This window comes from Bison bison, unplaced genomic scaffold (assembly GCF_000754665.1).
Source record: "Bison bison bison isolate TAMUID 2011002044 unplaced genomic scaffold, Bison_UMD1.0 scf7180017864352, whole genome shotgun sequence".
NCBI lineage: Eukaryota > Metazoa > Chordata > Mammalia > Artiodactyla > Bovidae > Bison > Bison bison.
In genome coordinates, this window is record NW_011494924.1 from 4,347,071 (window position 1) to 4,367,308 (window position 20,238).

At 47.3% G+C, this 20,238-nt stretch overlaps 2 protein-coding genes across 2 annotated transcripts in view; one reads left to right on the top strand and one right to left on the bottom strand.

Annotated features, from left to right (window-relative positions):
• SLC37A3 (solute carrier family 37, member 3) overlaps positions 1-196 on the bottom strand; it is a 47,626-nt gene extending 47,430 nt beyond the window's left edge. The window contains exon 1 of the mRNA XM_010854947.1: positions 68-196. The gene's annotated coding sequence lies outside the window, so the exon portion shown is untranslated. The remainder of the gene's footprint in view (positions 1-67) is intronic.
• A 6,185-nt stretch (positions 197-6,381) lies between these two features.
• Positions 6,382-20,017, top strand: RAB19 (RAB19, member RAS oncogene family). The gene is made up of 4 exons (XM_010854949.1): positions 6,382-6,960; positions 9,981-10,193; positions 12,666-12,849; positions 18,383-20,017. The coding sequence occupies exons 2-4, from the start codon at positions 9,993-9,995 to the stop codon at positions 18,649-18,651; spliced, it is 654 nt and encodes a 217-aa protein (XP_010853251.1). The 5' UTR covers positions 6,382-6,960; positions 9,981-9,992; the 3' UTR covers positions 18,652-20,017.
• The last annotated feature ends 221 nt before the right edge of the window (positions 20,018-20,238 follow it).

The window sequence follows — 20,238 nt, forward strand, 5'->3', positions numbered from 1 at the left end:
CGCCTGCGGCGCCCCCACCCCTGCCCCACGCCAGGTTCCCGCCTTTCTGGACGTGGGCCCTACGCACCGCCGCTCGCCCGAGACCCGCAGTAGTCGTCACGTTCCCAGCTGGCCGCTCTGCTCGCTCCGCTTGCTCAACCTCGCCCGCAACCCCGCCACTCCCGCCGCCACCTCACCCGGGCCGCGGCGGCCAGGGTTTCCGGGCGCTCACGTGACGCGCGGGTGCCCGCGGCATGCTGGGAGTTGTAGTCCGACCGCGCCTCTTTACCTGCGGGCCGCAGGGGAGGGAACAGAGAGAGGAGCGGAGAAAGTTAACTTCCGGCCGCCATGCAAGGCCTGGGTGAACCGGGCGGGTCTGAGTGGGGGCGGACGGACGGTCATCGGCCAGGACTCTCAGAAAAAGAGGCAGGGACGGAGAGAGAAGTTACAATCTGCGAAGAAATAATATATAGATCATCTTTTTTCAAAAAAAACTTTATTCTGTGTTTTGTTTTGAGACTCACACTCTGTGCCACTGACCTGCCATGAGAGCATAAGATTTAGATTTTTTAAATATTTTTTAAATGCAGTTGCTGATAAAGACAGGGCTAATAGTCTGTTGGTATCATTCACTGTTGTACATTGCATCCCCAGTCACTCAAACAATAAATGAAAATGTTAAGATCCTGGCAGTCAGTTCAGTCGCTCAGTCCTGTCCGAAGCTTTGCAACCCCATGGACTGCAGCACGCCAGGCCTCCCTGTCCATCACCACCTCCTGGAGCTTACGCAAACGCATGTCCATCGAGTCGGTGAAGCCATCCAACCACCTCATCCTCTGTCGTCCCCTTCTCCCACCTTCAGTGTTTCCCAGCATCAGGGTTTTTTTTCAATGAGTCAGTTCTTCACATCAGGTGGCCAAAGTATTGGAGCTTCAGCTCCAGCATCAGTCCTTCCAATGAATAGTCAGGACTGAGACTTAAGCAAAAATTAAAGGCCTTACAACACACAACATCAAAAAAGGGTGTTCTGCCCTCCTGGGCTCTCTTTCAACAGTGAGGGAATTTTTTTTTCCCCCAAGTCTTCCAACTCAGAAAACCATTCCACAAAGAGCAGATTAAGAAAAATTTTATTATTGAATAAGCTTTGAATCAGACTGTGATGCACAGATGTGACTTCTGCGATGCTAAGAGGTTGCAAAGGCAGAAAGGAACCTTCCTTTACATAGCCAAGCAGACTCTACCCTCACCGTACTAGTCCTCAAGTGAGAGTGAAACAGGAGGGAAGGGGGTAGGGCACATCCTTCAAAAGAGTGACATAGCCCAAGGACATGACATGAACTGATTAGAACCAAATAGGTTCAAGATAGCAGAGGAGTTGGCTTCCATTAGACCTTGTGCCTCAGTATATGCTCATTGTAACACATCAGCATGCTAAATGACAGACTCACACACATACACACACACACAGGCGCCCTGAGTTTGAGCAAACTCCAGGAGACCGTGAAGGACAGGGAGCCTGGCAAACTGAAATCCATGAGGCTGCAAAAAGGCAGACATGGACACAACTTAGTGACTAAACTACAGCAACAGACTTTGAGCCTCAGTAACACATCAGCACACTAAATGATGACACGCACAGTCACCACGACAGTTCTAAGTTCAACCTTAGAGACCAAAAGGTGAGTAGTAGTCCAATTCATGGATATCCCTGCCCATTCCCCTGAAGCAGCTGGAATAATCCTCCCACTCATTATCCTTTGAAATTACTCAGCCCGTTAAAAACTAACCACACAATATTTCAGGGCCTCTCACCTTCTAAAATGGCCCACACTCTGTGGAGTGTTTCTGTCTAAATAAATCCTCTCCTTACCTATTACTTTGTCTCTCACTAAATTCTTTCTGCAATGAGACATCAAGAACCTGACCTTTATTAAGTCCTGAGACCAGGCATGTGTTGTTGTTGCTGCTGTTGCTCAGTTGCTGTCATGTCCGACTCTTCGCAACCCCATAAACTGCAACATGCCACGGTTAACTCATGTCCAGAGTCAGTAAAGCCATTCAACCATCTCATTTTCTGTCAGCCTCCTTCCCTCAACTTTCCCAGCATCAGCGACTTTCCCAATGAGTCGGCTCTTCACATCAGGTGGCCAAAGTAATGGCGCTTCAGCTTCAGCATCAGTCCTTCCAGTGAATATTCAGGGTTGATTTCCTTTAGGATTGACTGGCTTGATCTCCTTGCTCTCCAGTTCAGTCAGTCACTCAGTCGTGTCCACCTTTTTGCGAGCCCATGGACTGCAGCATGCCAGGTTTTCCTGTCCATCACCAACTCCTGGAGCTTACTCAAACTCATGTCCATCCAGTCGGTGATGCCATCCAACCATCTCATCCTCTGTCGTCCCCTTCGCCTCCTGCCTTCAATCTTTCCCAGCATCAGGGTCTTTTCCAGTGAGTCAGTTCTTCACATCAGTTGGCTAAAGTATTGGAGCTTCAGCTCCTGCATCAGTCCTTCCAATGAATAGTCAGGTTGATTTCCTGGTTTGATCTCCTTGCAGTCCAAGAGACTCTCAAGAGTCTTCTCCAACACCACAGTTCAAAAGAATCAATTCTTCAGTGCTCAGCTTTATTCATGGTCCAACTCTCACATCCGTACATGACTGCTTGCTGTCCAAGGGACTCACAATTCAAAAGCATCGATTCTTCATCATTCAGCCTTCTTTATGGTCTAACTCTTACATTCATACATGACTTCTAGAAAAACCATAACTTTGACTAGACGGACCTTTGTCAGCAAAGTGATGTCTCTGCTTTTTAATACACTGTTTAGGCTTGTCATAACTTTTCTTTCAGGGAGCAAGCATCTTTTAGCTTCATGACTGCAGTCACCATCCACAGTGATTTTGGAACCCAAGAAAATAAAATCTTCCACTGTCTCCACTTTCCCCCCATCTATTTTCCATGAAGTGATGGGACTGGATGCCATGATTTTAGTTTTTTGAGTTAAAAAACCATGGGTTCAAGTCACAATCTGAGTTACATGGTTTCAAGAGGACTCAACAGGACCTTATGTCACACATGGTTCTTCCAGCTTCATCACAGTCATTGGGAAGACCATCTGTACTGGTCTATCCAGAGAAGAAACAAATTTGTCGCACCTTTAGGACAGGATATGGTTTTGCAAACTGGAGCAAGGCTCGCATGGAAAACTTAGGAACTTAGTTCCTCCCATAAGAACTGGGAGTTGGGGGTGATATCTTCCTGGATATTTGTATTTCAAAAGATGGCTGCCAGGTCCTGGAGGAAACTTTCCAGAGTTGTGAGGCTGGCAGAGATTGTTTAGCCATTATACAGATGTACATACATTTGACTGACCTGGGTTCAATCGCTGGGTTGGGAAGATCCCCTGGAGAAGGGAACAGCAACCCACTCCAGTAGTCTGGCCTGGAGAATTCCATGGACAGAGGAGGCTGGAAAGCTACAGTCCATGGGGCTGCAAAGAGTCAGACAGGACTGAGTGACTTTCATTTTCATGTATATTTGAAAAGGACAAAGAATGAAATTTTGAAAGAAAAAGGAGGAGGTCCTCTTTCCTTATTTTCCACAAGGAGAATTGTCTCTTATTTTTCATTTGTAACTGCCTTACACAATACTTTGGCCACTTCATGCGAAGAGTTGACTCATTGGAAAAGACTCTGATGCTGGGAGGGACTCGGGGCAGGAGGAAAAGGGAACAACAGAGGATGAGATGGCTGGATGGCATCACCAACTCGATGGACATGAATTTGAGTGAATTCCGGGAGTTGGTGATGGACAGGGAGGCCTGGCATGCTGCGATTCATGGGATCACAAAGAGTCAGACATGACTGAGAGACTGAACTGAACTTAACTGAACTTACACAATGCTAGGGGTAGTTTGCTCCACAGTCCCCAGAGGGTGTGGCTCTATGATACCATGTGATGCCATGGTGAGCAACAATAAATCCATCAGATGTTTCACATATACTGTAAAAAACAAATTTTGGATGATTATTCAACCTTGAAAACGAAAGAAACTGTGACACATGTTACAACGTGGATGAGCCCTGGGAACATTATGCTAAGTGAAATAAGCCACATACAAAAGGACAGATACTGTGTGATTCCACTTGTGTGAAATACCTAGGGTAATCACATCCAGTGAGACAGAAAGTAGAATAGTGGTTACCAAGGGCTGGGGGGAGGGAGTAAGGAGTTGTTTAACGGATATAGTTTCAGTTGGAGATATGAAAACGTTCTGGAGATGGATGGTGGTAATGGCTGCACAACAATGTGACTATATTTAATACCATTGGACAACACACTTAAAAATAGTTAAAATGGTAAAATGTATACATTGTGAAATATATGTGTGTGTATACACATATATGGGGCTTAAGGTGGCGCTAGTGGTAAAGAACCCACCTGCCAATGCAGGAGATGCAAGAGATGTGGGTTTGATCCGTGGGTTGGGAAGGTTCCCTGTAAGAGGGCACGGCAACCCACTCCAGTATTCTTTTTTTTTTTTTAATAGATCTGGAAACCCTTTTTTAAAACATATTTATTTATTTGGCTGCACCAGGTCTTAGTTGTGGCATGTGGGATCTAGTTCCCTGACCAGGGATCAAACCTGGATCCCCTGCATTGGGAGCATGGAGTCTTAACCACTGGACCACCAGGGAAGTCTCCCACACCAGTATTCTGGCCCGGAGAATCCTCATGGACAGAGGATTCTGTTGGACTACATTCCAAAGGATCACAAAAGAGTTGGACACAACTGAAGCGACTTACCATGCATACATATATATGTGTGTGTGTATAAAATAAGTATGTAAACTGTATCACCACCACACATGTCAAGAATGCATCTCCCCCATAGCCCAAGCTCAGCTCTTTGCACTTACACTCAACATTGGTGAACAGGGTTGGGGTAGGGAAAAGCAGCATTTCTCCTTATGTTCATAACCATCCAGGCATTTTACCATTTGATTTCTACTTCTAGACACCTTCCCAAGTGGGAAGTCTGAGTCAGCTGGTTTTGGTTGTTGCTGTTTTCCCTTATCGGTAATCAATATGAGAAGAAGAAAACATTTGTACACCTAACCTCATTGACACGTCTCATGGGTTCTATTTCCTGCCCCTACCCATACGTTTGCCATGGATCTTGACTTATACTTCATTTTTAAGCCCCATATACATGACCATGGCTTTCAAAACACGATCTGCAGCAGCAGTATTTGGCAGTGTTTTTTGTTGTTGTTTGTTTTCTTGCTCTACCTGCCAACATTGGGTTTATCCTCCCTGAGAGGTTCCTGGGGATACGTGTGTGCTCACTGGCTCAGTCGTGTCTGACTCTTTGTGACCCCACGGACCATAGCCTTCTAGGCTCCTCTGTCCATGGGATTTTTTCAGGCAAGAATACTGGAGTGTGTTGCCATTTCCTCCTCCAGGGGATCTTCCCAATCCAGGGATCAAATCCGAGCCTGCTGTGTCTCCTGCATTGGCAGGCAGATTCTTTACCACTGTGCTACCTGGGTAGCCCTCCTGGGGATATAAGAATACATATAACTGATTCACGTTGTTGTTGTACAGCAGAAACTAACACAAGTTGGTAAAGCAATTATACGCTAATCAAAAATTTTTGTTTAAATTTAAAAAAAGAGAGGTTCCTGCAAGTGATGTGTAAATGGAACTTTGGATAAGATAAATCATAATTTACAGTTTTTCTAAAGAAATGCTGTGTAGTGCATCAACTGTCCTCTCTTTCGGTGCCAGGCCTCTACACGCAGTAAGAAGCGCATCTTACATCACCCCCAGCACACACCTCCCTGTTAGCAACTGACACAAACAGTTCATGAAAACAGGAATGCATTCTGAATTGCTTTCTTCATGTCTTCTGTAAAAATGCTGGTTACGACCCACTGAAGTTGACTTCATGACTCATAATGAGTCTCAGCCCACAGTTTGAAAACACTATACCAGTTTCGTGTTTTATCAATCCAGATGTTTTGTTTTGCATGTGGTGCTTGTGGCTTAACTGCCTACTCGGCACATTCTACGTAGTGGAGACGAGCTAGTCCCCAGGCTAGGAGAAGCAGAGACTGTTCCAGACTCTGTGAGGGGAAAGTCAAAAAGGAAAATTCAGTTCAGCTCGATGCTTCCATGGCCACCATCGGGGACTGACAGATGCCAGGTCTTCTTAGAAATTAACCTTTGTTTTGGGGTAGATTTTGAGGGGGGAAGGAAACTTTTTTTTTCAGCTTTGAAAGAAATAAAAGATAGCGCTAAGTCGTGTCTGACTCTTTCGACCTATGGACTGTAGCTAGCCTGGCTCCTCTGTCCATGGGATTTTCCAAGTGGGTTGCCATCTCCTTCTCCAGGGGATCTTCCCAATTTAGTTTTTCAGTCTTCTCTTTGGATCACCTCCTTTCGCTCAGTGACGCCTCAGCAAAGGTTATTCAAGCCCACAAAACAATTAAATGACTCAAAACCCAGGTCTGTAGTCCCCTTTAACTTGTTGTCCTTCAACTAGCCAGCCCCACCCCAGGCAAACAGGGGACACCAGGAAAAATGGGGGCTGGGGCCGCCCAAGAGAAGGCGAGCAGGAAAAAGAAACAGGGCGGCTCAGTAGGTGTTGGCTGATACAGCTGGCTAGTCCTTTTTGTTCGGGCTGTGATGGATGACATGGGATGCTCCACGCTCAGAGGAAAGTTGACTTAGCATGGCGGGTGTGGCCAGGACCTCACCCCACGCTTTGTACCCAGTGGCAGCTCCTCCGGATGGCGGGGGAGGGGGAGACGGAGGGAAGGTTTACACTTTCCTTTCGGTTTCTCGAGCCACTAAACCTGACACCTGGGGAGAGAACTACAGTTCCCACCGCACCTCGAGGCAGGAGGAAGAAGGGGCACGGAGGGCCAAAAGGAAAAGCAGGAGAAAGAGCAAACACCTGCTGGCAGACGTGAGCAACAGGTGAGCAACAGGTGGATGTTGCGGGGTGGAGGGTTTTGCAGGGGGTGGACGTGGCTCTTCTCTCCTTGCAGGGCGTGTGAAGGGGGCTTGTGCAGAAAGCCTGAGGACTTACTGGGGGAGGCGGCCGAGGTCAGGGGAGAAGTCAGATTTCAGCTCACATGACAGTGGTTAGACACCGGAAGTAGAATGGCTTTCTTTATTTGAAAAGCCAGAGGGGGAAAAAGTGGTTTGGCTGTTTCTCTTTTTTGCTGGATCAGGCAGCCACAGTAGCTTCAGGGAACCTCCTTCATTCATTTAAAGCTTAGGGTTTTTAAGTATAGATTTTAATTTGTGTGATGATACAGACTTGTCATGTTCTATGACTTTTGAGAAGACCAGAAAATAAAACTGGGAGAAATGAGGAAGGATGTCATGCTGCTGCTGCTGCTAAGTCGCTTCAGTCGTGTCCGACTCTGTGTAACCCCATAGACGGCAGCCCACCAGGTTCCCCCATCCCTGGGATTCTCCAGGCAAGAATTCTCCAGGGAGAAATGAGGAAGGGTGTCATAGACAGGGACAATTTGCAGCACATCAAATTTAGTTATCAAACAGATAAGCTTTCATGTATTCTTATGAGACATTTGATGAGGAGACGCAACACAACTGAAGAACAGTCAAAGGGTCTGGGATATCTGCTTCAAGGGGACCTGCTTGCTGCTCCAAATGTCTGCTGGGCTGTCATGTGGAGTAAGAATCCTGGCGTAGCATGAGGGTCCACGGTTAGAAACCTCAAGGACATAGATTTCAACCCTACATAAGAGCTGTGCACACAAAATTGATTTTTGTCAGGAGGTAGTGAGCTCCTTGTGATCTGAGATATTGAAGTGTGGATGGATGTTTAAGCAGAGATGCTGAGGGCAAGAATAAAGTTTCAGGTGGTTGACCATACTGGTTGATGCTTCCCAAACCTGGCTGCTTATCAAAATCACCTGGGAGTGTGTGTGCATGTTTTTACATCTATTTAGCAGATCTGAGATGGGCTCCGGAATATATATGTATATATCAGTTCAGTTCAGTTCAGTCGCTCAGTCATGTCCAACTCTTTGCAACCCCATGAATCGCAGCACACCAGGCCTCCCTGTCCATCACCAACTCCCGGAGTTCACTCAAACTCACGTCCATCGAGTCAGCGATGCCATCCAGCCATCTCATCCTCCGTCGTCCCCTTCTCCTCCTGCCCCCAATCCCTCCCAGCATCAGAGTCTTTTCCAATGAGTCAACTCTTTGCATGAGGTGGCCAAAGTACTGGAGTTTCAGCTTCAGCATCATTCCTTCCAAAGAAATCGAAGGGCTGATCTCCTTCAGAATGGACTGGTTGGATCTCCTTGCAGTCCAAGGGACTCTCAAGAGTCTTCTCCAACACCACAGTTCAAAAGCATCAATTCTTCGGCGCTCAGCTTTCTTCACAGTCCAACTCTCACATCCATACATGACCACTGGAAAAACCATAGCCTTGACTAGACGGATCTTATATACATATATTTTTAAAATTCTTTTATTATTTATTTATTTTTGGCTGTGCTGGATCTTCGTTACTGCATGCAGGCCTTCTTTAGTTGCAGTAAGCAGGGGCTATTCTCTAGCTGCAATGCTCGGGGTTTTCCTTGCGGTGGTTTCTCCTGTGTTTCCTTGCGGTGGTGGACAGGCTCCAGACACACGGGCTTCAGTAGTTACAGCACGTGAGCTTAGTTGCTCGAGGTATGTGGGATCCTCCAGGACCAGGGATCAAACCTGTGTCTCCTGCATTGGCAGGCAGATTCTTTACCACTGAGCCACAGGGAGGTCCCTGTATATTTAATTATTTAATTACCTTCCCAGGAAATTCTGATAGTCAGTTAGGGAGACACTGTCATAAGAAACTTTTTTTCCAGCCTGTGGCAGAATACAGCACAAACATTCGAACCACTGGGCTTTTCATTTGTTTGTTTCTTTTGTTTTGTTTGGCTACGCTGCACAGCCTGTGGGATTCTGGTTCCCAGAACAAGGATGGAACCCAAGGCCTGGGCAGTGAAAGTGCAAAGTCCTGACCACTGGACCACCAGGGAATTCCCCACACTTTTCATTTTGAGTAGTCTCAAAATCATAGTTTCCCAGACAAGAAAAGCCTTTCTGAAACTGACTTCTCTGTCAAGCATCCTTGGCGTTTGTTGCTGGTTGCCTGGACATTCAGACTTCCAGTAGTTTGTCTTCCTCCCGTGTGACATGGAGACAGGCTGAGAGCCAGGCCCGCCTTCCGCAACTGATGCTGTTCAGTTGCTCAGTCGTGTCCAACTCTTTGCGACCCCATGGACTGCAGCATGGGTCTGCAGTGTCCTTCACTATCTCCCAGAGTTTGCTCAAATTCATGTCCATTGAGTCAGTGATGCCATCCAGCCATTTCATCCTGTCACCCCCTTCTCCTGCCCTCAATCTTTCCCAGCATCAGGGTCTTTTCCAGTGAGTCGGCTCTTCATATCAGGTGGCCAAAGTATTGGAGCTTCAGCATCGGTCTTTCCAATGAATATTCAGAATCGATTTCCTTTAGGAACCGGTCAGTCCACCTGATAAGTGGCAGGTAAAACACCCCTGCCGAGCCAGGCCACAAGGTGTGTGGGATCTTAGTTCCCAGACCAGGGATCAAACCCTCGCCCCCTGCAGTGGAAGCACTGAAAGCTCGGAGTCTTAACCACCGGACCACCAGCGAAGTCCAGTCAATGCTACCATCTGAGAGTGGGCCCAGACCGTAGAACCCCTTCATTCCAAGGCCACTCCTAAAGTACTATCAACTCACCTAGGACAGGTGGGGTTTGTGGGGGCAGCTCCCTCTTACCTGACCAGTAGTTAATGTCCTTCTCCTCCCACAAGGATGTCTGTGCCAGGAAAGCAGTGACCTTCCTCTGTCTTGTGCCGTCCTGAATCCTGAGTGCCAAGAATAGTTCGTGGCTGCCAGTAGCTGTTCACTAAAGATAGGCTAAATTCCTTCTTTTCTTCCTTGATCCTAGGTGGCAAGAGCCATGCAATTCTCCAGCTCAGCCAGGGCAGCAGATGAGAACTTTGACTATTTGTTCAAGATTATCCTCATCGGGGATTCCAACGTGGGCAAGACGTGTGTTGTGCAGCATTTCAAGTCCGGGGTCTACATGGAGGCACAGCAGAACACGATCGGGGTCGACTTCACTGTGCGTGCCCTGGAGATTGACGGCAAGAAAGTGAAGGTCAGAGGGGCGCAGGGGTGGGACCGCCTCTTTTACCCACAGACTCTGACTCAGAAACACAGGCCTGAGGAATAAAAGATGTAAATATAAAATATGAAATCATAAAAATACCAGAAAAAAAAACACATGGGAGTATTTACTTTTCTCACTGAGGAAGGGGAAAATCAGGCTTAAAATTAAGACAAGAGCCCACAAGCCATAAAGGAAAATATTGCTCCATCTAACGCTTATATCTAAAGGTCAAATTTATATTCTTCTATATAATCATATAAAGGTCAAACTTCTACACACTCAAAAATACCATGAACAAAGTCAAAAGCTGAATGACAAACCAGAAAGAAACATTTGCAAATATGGAACTCACAGAAGGCTAATTTCTTTGACATGAAAAGAACTCTGATAAGGGAATTCCCTGGCAGTCCAGTGGTTAGGACTCCATGCTTCCCCTGTAGGGGGCATGGGCTCAGTCCCTGGTCATGGAACTAGGATCCTGCATGCCACGCAGCAAAGCTCTGATAAATATCAAAGAAAAGACCAACAACTAAACACAATAAGTGGGCAATTCACAGATATGACAAAACTACTACTTCATAATTTTTATGCAAACTGGCTCATACATTTATGCAAAGAAGTAAAGGTACCCTCTGTGTCTTATAATTAAAGCAACGAAATTAACACTGAGATACCTTTTACCCATTTGATTAAAAAGGATCAAAAAGAAAAAAAAAAAAGGATCAAAAAGTGTTGGTGATGATGTAATAAATGGGTTTTGCTTGGGATCCTTATTAAACACAATAGTAGAAAGATATTTTGGAACCATTTAGGAAAATTTAATCTGGTCTGAATATTAGATCATACTAAGGAGTTATTGAAAAGTTTATTAGCAGTGATAATGGTGTTATGGTTATGAAAGACAACGTCCATTTATTAAGGAAGTATGTAAGTAGGCATTGCTAAATCGCTTCAGTCGTGTCCGACTCTGTGTGATCCCATAGACAGCAGGCCACCAGGCTCCGCCATCCCTGGGATTCTCCAGGCAAGAACACTGGAGTGGGTTGCCATTTCCTTCTCCAATGCATGAAAGTGAAAAGTGAAAAGTGAAAGTGAAGTCGCTCAGTCGTGTCCGACCGTCAGCAACCCCATGGACTGCAGCCTTCCAGGCTCCTCCGTCCATGGGATTTTCCAGACAAGAATACTGGAGTGGGGTGCCATTGCCTTCTCCAGTAAGTAGGCATGAAATGACACAAAGTCTGGGATTCTCTTCAAAATAATATTTCAAATAAATCAACAGAAAAGGCTCCATGAAGCAAGAGTGGGAAAATCTTGATAATTATATGGTTATGCGAGGGTTCAATGTTTTATTCTCTCTAGTTGTGTGTATCTTTGAAAACTTTCTTTAAAAAATAAACTTTATAAATAATGTGAGAGTATGAAAAAAAAAAAACAGGTACTGGGGCTCCCCTGGTGGCACAGTGGGAATCTGCCTGCCAATGCAGGAGACATGGGTTCGATCCCTGGTCTCGGAGGATCCCATATGCCCCAGAGCAACAAAGCCTGTGTGCCACAATTATTGAGCCTGTGCTCTAGAGCCCGGAAACCACAACTATCGAAGCCCAAGTGCCCTAGAGCCCGTGCTTTGGAACAAGAGAAGCCACCTCAAGGAGAAACCCGCACACGGCAACTAGAGCATAGCCCCCACTCGTCACAACTAGAGGAAACCTGCGCAGCAGTGAAGACCCAACGTGGCCAAAAATAAATAAATTAATTAAATTTAAAAAAATTTTTTAAACCTAAAAGAAAAAATAAGTACCTTCAAACACTTTTGGAGGGAATATAAATTTGTACCACTGCCTGGGTTGTTCATTTGGAAGGTAGTAGTATGAGGACAAGGGCTTCCCTGGTGGCTCAGTGGTAAAGAATCTGCCTGCCAATGTAGGAGATGCAAGAAACCTGGGTTTGATTCTTGGGTCAGGAAGATTCTCTAGAGGAGGAAATGGCAACCCACTCCAGTATCCTTGCCTGGGAAATCCCATAGACAGAGGAGCTGTCGGGCTACAGTCCGTGGGGTCACAGAGTTGTACACGACTAAACAATAATTATGGGCACACTTCTAAACATAGATGACTGAGTGGTCCTTCAAAATCAAAGCAGTTTAGCCAGTGCCCTCACCTTTACCAGGGTCAAAAAATAATCCAAAATCTAGACAAGGAGATGAGTGTGCTGGAAAGGCAAAGAACACCACATCCTAGTACCCTGGATCCACCTCTCAGGCTGAAGGGTCCCTTAGGTGATGACTCCCAACCTGAAAGTACATCCAGATGACACTGGGGAGCCTCTGAAAAAAGCAGACTCTTGGGCCCCACCCCAGACCTCGTGAGTCTGGATCTCTAGAAGTGAGACACAGGAAACAACTTAGGTGAGCATCAGACACGGGAACTCCTCATGCAGACCCCCTTGCCCGACCTTCTGCAGATGCAGGTGTGGGACACCGCCGGCCAGGAACGTTTCCGGACCATCACCCAGAGCTACTACCGCAGCGCCCACGCGGCCATCATCGCCTACGACCTCACCCGGCGGTCCACGTTCGAGTCTGTTCCTCACTGGATTCACGAGATAGAGAAATACGGAGCAGCGAACTTGGTCATCATGCTGATTGGTATGTGGATTTCAAGGCATTTCTCTTTCCTTTACGCCCCATGCTCAGCTTTTTCCGGGTTTCCAATGACAGTGGAACAGGAAGTCATAACAGCACACGTGGAGGCTAGGACCTCAGAAAACATCTGGGCCAGAAATTCCAATCAGGTTCGCTTGAGCATGATAGTGGGGGTGGCGCGAATTTGTTAAGAATACAGATTCCTTGGCAGTCCAGTGGTTGAGACTCTGCACTCTTAATGCAGGGCACACTCATTGAATCCCTGGGTGGGGAACTACATGGCACGTGTTGCACTTCGAGGCCTAAAAAAAAAAAAAAGAATATAGACTCCAAGACCCCACCCTAGAGTTTCTCATTGCAAAAACCCGAGACATATAGATGAAGGTGCACCCTGGCTGATTCAACACACATATTTGCAGACTACACAGCAAATACTCTGTAGTGTGAGTTTCATAGCTTCAGATGGCTCTTAATCCCTTGAGCCACTCAGATGACTATGACTGACAACACTCTTGAATGACTTCTCACACTTGCGAAGATCCTAAACAAATCTTAAAAACAAGTTCACATCAAAATTAACATCAACTTCAACTACACTAAGTGAACTCGCAGCTTGGAATAGGTGCAGTCCCACTGTATATTCGCAAATGGGTAACTTCCCAGGCGGTGCAGTGGTGAAGAGTCTGCCTACCAGTGCAGGAGATGCAAGACATGTGAGTTCAATCCCTAAGTCAAGAAGATCCCCTGGTGTAGGAAATGGCAACCCACTCCAGTATTTTTGCCTGGGAAATCCCATGGACAGGGGAGCCTGGTGGGCTACAGTCCATGGGGTTGCAACAAGTCGGACGTGATGGAGCACAACATACTGTCAGTTCCCTACAGCATTAGCTTTGCAAGCAGCGCACCACCCCTCCTGAGGACACTACTGTCTACCAGGTGGCTCGTTCATTTTGGCAACCTGGTTTAGTTTTCACTACTCAAAGTGTGGCCTGCAGACCAGCAGCAGCAGCATCACCAGGTTTTTGTTTGTTGTATTAAGACTTATTTTTTCAGAACAGTTTAAAGTTCTTAGCAAAACTGAGAGGAAGATACAGAGATTTCCCACATGTCCCCTGTACCCACACATGCATGTGCTGTGCTAGTCACTCAGTCGTGTCCGACTCTTGATTCTTTGTGACCCCACAGACTGTAGTCCACCAGGCTCCTCTGTCCATGGGGATTCTCCAGGTAAGAATATTGGAGTGGGTTCCCATGCTCTCCTCCAGGGGATCTTCCCAACCCAGGGATTGAACCCAGGTCTCCTGCAGTGCAGGCAGATTCTTTACCATCAGAGCCACCAGGAAGCCCCATGAATACTGGAATGGGTAGCCTATCCCTTCTCCAGGGGATCTTCTCGACCCAGGAATTGAACCAGGGTCTCCTGCATTGCAGGAGGATTCTTTACCAGCTGAGCTACCAGGGAAGTCCCCACACATGCATAGCCCCTCCCATGTCAATGTCCCCTAACAATGTGGTACATTTGTTACAAAGAATGACCCTACATGGACACATCATAATCATCTAAAGTCCATAGTTTAAATTATGAATCATTCTTGGTGTTGTGCTTTCTATGGATTTGGATAAGTATATGATGACAAGTATTCATCATGAAGATATCACAGAGTGTATTTCCACTTCCCTAAAAATCTATAGCATCCGCATCACATTTGTTACAAATGCCCCATCTCAGGCCTTACCCCAGATTTACTGGATGAATTGATCCTAGAGAGATTCTTGTGCAAATTAAAGTCTGCAGAGCAAAGGTCTAGACAGCTGCTGTGGGACTAAGAAAGAGCTACCCATTGATAAGCATATCCTAGCTCTGTGCTAAGTTACCCTCTGAACCTTAGCTTCCTCATCTATAACATTTGATCAATATTCACTGGGGTTGTAAAGATTTAGTGAGAAAAAGTGTATGCATTGCTTGACAGTGCCTGGCACATAGTAAGTGTGTCATAAAGGGTGGGATTTCCTTCTAGAAGTATGTTTGAGGGAACACACTCATCAATGTCCCTTAAATAATTGAGGGGGGGCTTATGGTGAGGGTACAAGTCCCTGGGACCTAGGAAAAGTCAGCAACCAAACTCACCGAGAGGAGGAGCCACAATGGAGCCAGGCCACCCTCCTCTCAGGCTGGGATCGATGAACCAGGCTCCTCCACTGTCTGTGCTCTTTGCAACCCCATGGACTGTAGGCCACCAGGCTCCTCTGTCCATGGAATTCTTCAGGCAAGAATACTGGAGCGCGTTGCCATTTCCTACTCCAAGGGATCTTCCCAACCCAGGGATCGAACCCATGTCTTCTGTCTTGGCAGGGGGATTCTTTACCACTGAGCCACCTGGCAAGCTTCCTCCACTATTGTGCATCTATCTCCTCTCTCAGAGCTGCTTCTTACATGTGGGGTGGGGTGTGGGCTGGCCACTCTCTCTCACCCTGAGCCCTCCCTCTTGGGTTCCTCCAGGCATCATCTCCAGCCTGCTCCTGCCACAAAATCCCTCATTCTCTCATACCCTCTAGCTCACATTCCTCAGAAAGGAAACCCCATTGTCCCATTCCCTCTTTTCACGTCAAAGCCAGGCCAGGTTGCTGGCCAGCCTCTGGGCAGGTGGACCTGGGGTAAGGTGCTCACCCTGGACCTCCGCTGATGGGACACATCGCTGGCACACTCAGTCCATTTATTATTATCATCCAGACTCCAGAAAGGACTTGTTATTCTAGAACCACTCTTCCCCTGTCTTTGCTGCTCTAAGTCATAGTCTAGCTTTGGCCACCTGATGCAAAGAGCCAACTCACTGGAAAAGACCCTGATGCTGGGAAAGATTGAGGGCAGGAGGAGAAGGGGATGACAGAGGATGAGATGGTTGGATGGTATCATTGACTCAATGGATGTGAGTTTGAGTAAACTCTGGGAGATAGTGAAGGACAGGGGAGCCTGGCGTGCTGTGGTCCATGGGGTCGCAGAGAGTCTGACATGACTGACTGACAGAACAACAACAACTAGCCCCTGTTGTATGCACAGCCTTGAGGAGAATGCTGCTTTGTAACGCATTCTGCTTCTTGTAACTTAATCAAAGTCACTCCAAGAGCCTCAACAGGGCTCATCCCTTCCTGCTGCGTCAGATCAGAAGCCCCTAATCCACGGCCAGCCAAAGAAAACGTGCCTCAAATTTAGTCCCCTCCTTTTTTCAGAGGGATGGTGTCTTTCCCCACATGCCTGAAACCAGGAAAGAGAGATTAGTGAGGCCAGGTGGCCTCCACACAGAGGACCACTTGTCTCTTTGGGGAAGAATGTCTCTTCTTTTTACTTCTCAGCCAAAGGTCCCCTTTGGAACCAGAAACTTTTTGATTTGACTTCTGATCTATTGGACACTTCTAAAGGCACTTATTCTGTGTTTACACAAATTAACACGGATCCTTCCCCACCCACCTCCAAAAGGCCTAGATTTCTTCCTCAATAACCACTTCTTCGAAGCACCAGGGAGGACACTGGCCGAGGTCTCTGACACCTTTCATGATAGTTTCTCCCGACCTGTGGGAACAAGGAGGGTTGGTAAGAAGAGGTAATAACAGGTGACATGTACTAAACTCCACTCTGAATCCGCTGAGTCCCTTCATTTAACCCTCACAACCATCCAAAGAAGCAGAGACCACCATCCTCGTTTCCCAGCTGAGGAAATCGAAGCCTCTGGAGATTGAATATGGTGCTAGGTAACTGGGTCAAGGTACTTACTGATGGGTGAGGCAGGGTTTGAACTAGAGCCTCCATGGGGTCAGTTCCTTTCCAAACACTTTCCAGCAGTTGGTCAGGCTAACAGTCACCCAGGGTCCCCTGAAGCTCTGGTTGAAGCAGTGTCTCATCCACTCTAGTGCCTGAACTTTGCAGTCAAACAGATTTGGGTTCAAATCTCCCTCTCTGTCCTGCCTGTCTGAACTTGGGTTCATCCCTTTCTCTGAATTTTGACTTTCTCATCTATAAAGCTAGCACCTGCTTCAAAGGTATGGTTGAATTGAAAGGATTAAATAAAGGAACACATAAAGCACTTAGCACAGTGCTGAGACCTCAACCCAGGGAAACTGTCCTGCCCTGCTGAATGAGAGGCTCCCGAGGGTCCCCCCCCCCCGCCCCCGCACCCCGGCCAATGACAGAGCTGAGCAGGCAGGGAAGGAAACCCCACCAACGGCAGTTTCCAGGGAATGAAGCTTAGGTGCGAATCCCATGCATCTCACCGAGGGGAACCACGCAGTTCTAATCTCACTGGAGGTTTCCCCAGGAAGGTGGGCTGTATCCTTTAAATTCGCAGGCTTCCCGGAATATCTTGGAGCAGAAGAACCTCGAAAGCTGCCCTGCAAAGCCACCCTGCCTGGGCCAGTTCCCTTCTGCACCTCCCTCGCCTCCCTAGCTGGCCCCGCCCCTTAGGCCCCACTCTCCTGTCCCGCCCCCTATGACCCCGCCCTCCTTGTCCCGCCCATATGGCCCCGCCCTTCACCCCCCTTCCCCTCCTCTGCAGAAACAGGTGGGGCAGAGGAGGGGAACAGATGCCAAGATGTGGGGGGATTTCTGGGAATCTCACAACTGTTTCTTGGTCATTTACTCCCTCGTGTGTCTGTTGTAACAACCGTCTCTGCCCTCACTTCTTAACTGGTTCCAGAAACGCCCCCAGAGATGATCTCAAAGTGTCCCCGGTGTTCCGGTTTGTGACGCATCCAACCCCGAGGGCTGACACGAGGGGTCTTGCTGTTGTTTTCTGTCAGTGGCCTCCTCGCCTTAATCTGGGATAGTCAGCGGTGTCATTCCCTCACAGAGGTGTCCCTGCCCTTCCACCACAGTTCCCATTCCATCTCCACGGTTCTTCACACAAAGGAGTCTTTCTCTCCCAAAAGTTTACCCCAGCCCCTCGAGGCCACGTCACCACTGTACAAAAGTCAAAGAGACGGTTGTGCGTTAGCTGTCGTGTTCCTTCAGCTCCAGCCGTTCACAGGGAGGCCAGCTCCTCAGTCTCCGTTTAAACCCTCGGCGTACTACCTCATCGCGAATTTCTGAACACCGTTCATAAGACGCCCTGCTCTCCCCCTGAAGACTGCTGCTTTGCATCTTTTTCTGCTTCCCATTTGCTCTGTTTCTCTAACTTCTTAACTCTTCTTACTCCCTCAGTGTAACGGTTGAGGGTAAAGCGCCTGCCTGAAATGCAGGAGATTGGGTTTCAATTCCTGGGTCGGGAAGATCCCCTGGAGAAGGAAATGGCAACCCCCTCCAGTACTCTTGCCTGGAAAATCCCATGGACGGAGGAACCTGGTAGGCTACAGTCCCTGGGGTCACAAAGAGTCAGAGAGGACTGAGAGACTTCACTTTCACTTTCTTCCTTTCCTAGGTTAGGTGGATGTTCTGTCTCCTATCTTTCTTTGGCATCTGCTGAACTAATATGTTCTTTTTAATTCCACCTTTTAAAAAACCAGAGGAAGTTACTCCCCGGAATATCTGCTTCTCTCTCACTCCCAGGGAACAAGTGTGACCTGTGGGAAAAACGCCACGTTCTCTTTGAGGATGCCTGCATCCTGGCTGAGAAATACGGCCTCCTGGCTGTTCTGGAGACATCTGCCAAGGAGTCCAAGAACATCGACGAGGTCTTCGTGCTGATGGCTAGGGAGCTGATGGCCCGCCACAGCCTGCCCTTGTACGGGGAGGGCGCCCCGCGCAGCCTCCCGCTGGAGTCCACTCCAGTCCTCATGGCCCCGGCCCCGAGGGAGAAGAATCAGTGCACCTGCTGAGAGGGTTCCCCAGGCAGGTCACACCCAGCACAGGCCACCTCTGAAACCAAGGGCAGCTGCTGGCCTCGAGTCTGCTGAGTAACCGGACTTGCCTCTGTTTCTACTCCTTCCTGCCTGGGGTGGGGGTCAGGGGGGCGCCCTTTGGCCTCAGTTCACACCAGAGGAGGGGACACTGATTCTGACAACAGAGGACACCCCTGTTTCTCTTGACTTTTCCTAGGACTCGAGGCCCAGGGGTGGCAGGACAAGATTTGTTCTTTTTTTCCCTTTCTGTGCATCTTTCCCCTTCTGTCTCCCCAGCCCTCCAGCTGTTTTCTACTGAACTTTGCCTCTCGTTTGGAGAAGTGAGCAGTGAAGGAAAGAAGACGAGAGGATTATCGAGAGGATGTTTGGAACATTCCAGAGTGGTTTAAAACAGTGTGGACACAGGAGGATGGGGGAACAGCCTGCCATGATGACCAGATGTTGTTAACTTTTGCTTCCTGACATTCACACTTTGAGGCTTAGTTTGGGGAGCAAAGCCTTTTGAGCTGAAGACCATAAATACTGTCTTGCCAAATGGTCAGGAGCCATGTGATGGAGAGAGAAGTGGATTTCACTTTATCCTAGTTGGGCTGATTGAACCAGACTCCTAGGATGTAGGAGATGCATATGATTTCTTTCTAAAACACCCAGTTATCTGCAGGATCAAATATTAGTTCTGAATTGAAATTAAATTGGCTCATAGACATGTATCAAACCAATACTAACCTCACTGTGTGGCTGGGGCAAGCCATGTACCCTGTGGAACCTGTAAGTCATAAACCTCGTTTTTTCAAAGCTCCCCAAGGGTTGTTGCTGAGGATGTCTTGCAATCCTAATAAGAACTACAAGGGCTGGTCCAGCCACAAAACTAGTTCTAAAAGGGGAAATGTCTATGAGGGGCTCACCCAGGGTCCAGGTGAGGGTTCCCAGGCATTTCAAACCTTAGCATCACTATCCATAGGCTGAGACCAGATCTAAACAAACAGCTACTAGCCACGTATGACGACTAAACACTTAAAATGTGGTGAATTTGAATTTGAGATGAGCTGAGTGTAAAATATATACCAGATTTTTCTAAATTGCTAGTTAATTTGTTTTTAATTGGAGGATAATTGCTTTACAAGATTGTGTTGGTTTCTGCCATACATCAACATGAATCGGCCATAGGTATATGTCCCCTCCCTCTTGAACCTCTCTCCCACTTCTCACCCCATATATAGCAGATTTTGAAGACAGTACAAAAAAAAAAATGTAAACTATCTTCCTAATAAATTTTATATTGATTATATGTTAAAATGATAGTTTAGATTTTCTAGGTTAAATAAAATATATATTAACATTTCAACTGTTTCTTTTTACTTTTTTTAATGTGACAACTAGAAATTTTAAATTACATGTGCGGCTCACACCATCTAGCCATTGGACTGTATAATAGAGCAACACTTCTCTAAGTGGGGTTCCCCAACCACACCTTTGAGAGTGGCCAGGGGATGTTTATCTCTGATTCCTGACACCCAAGGCTGACCCACTGAATCAGAATCTTTTCAGAAACCCACACTTCAC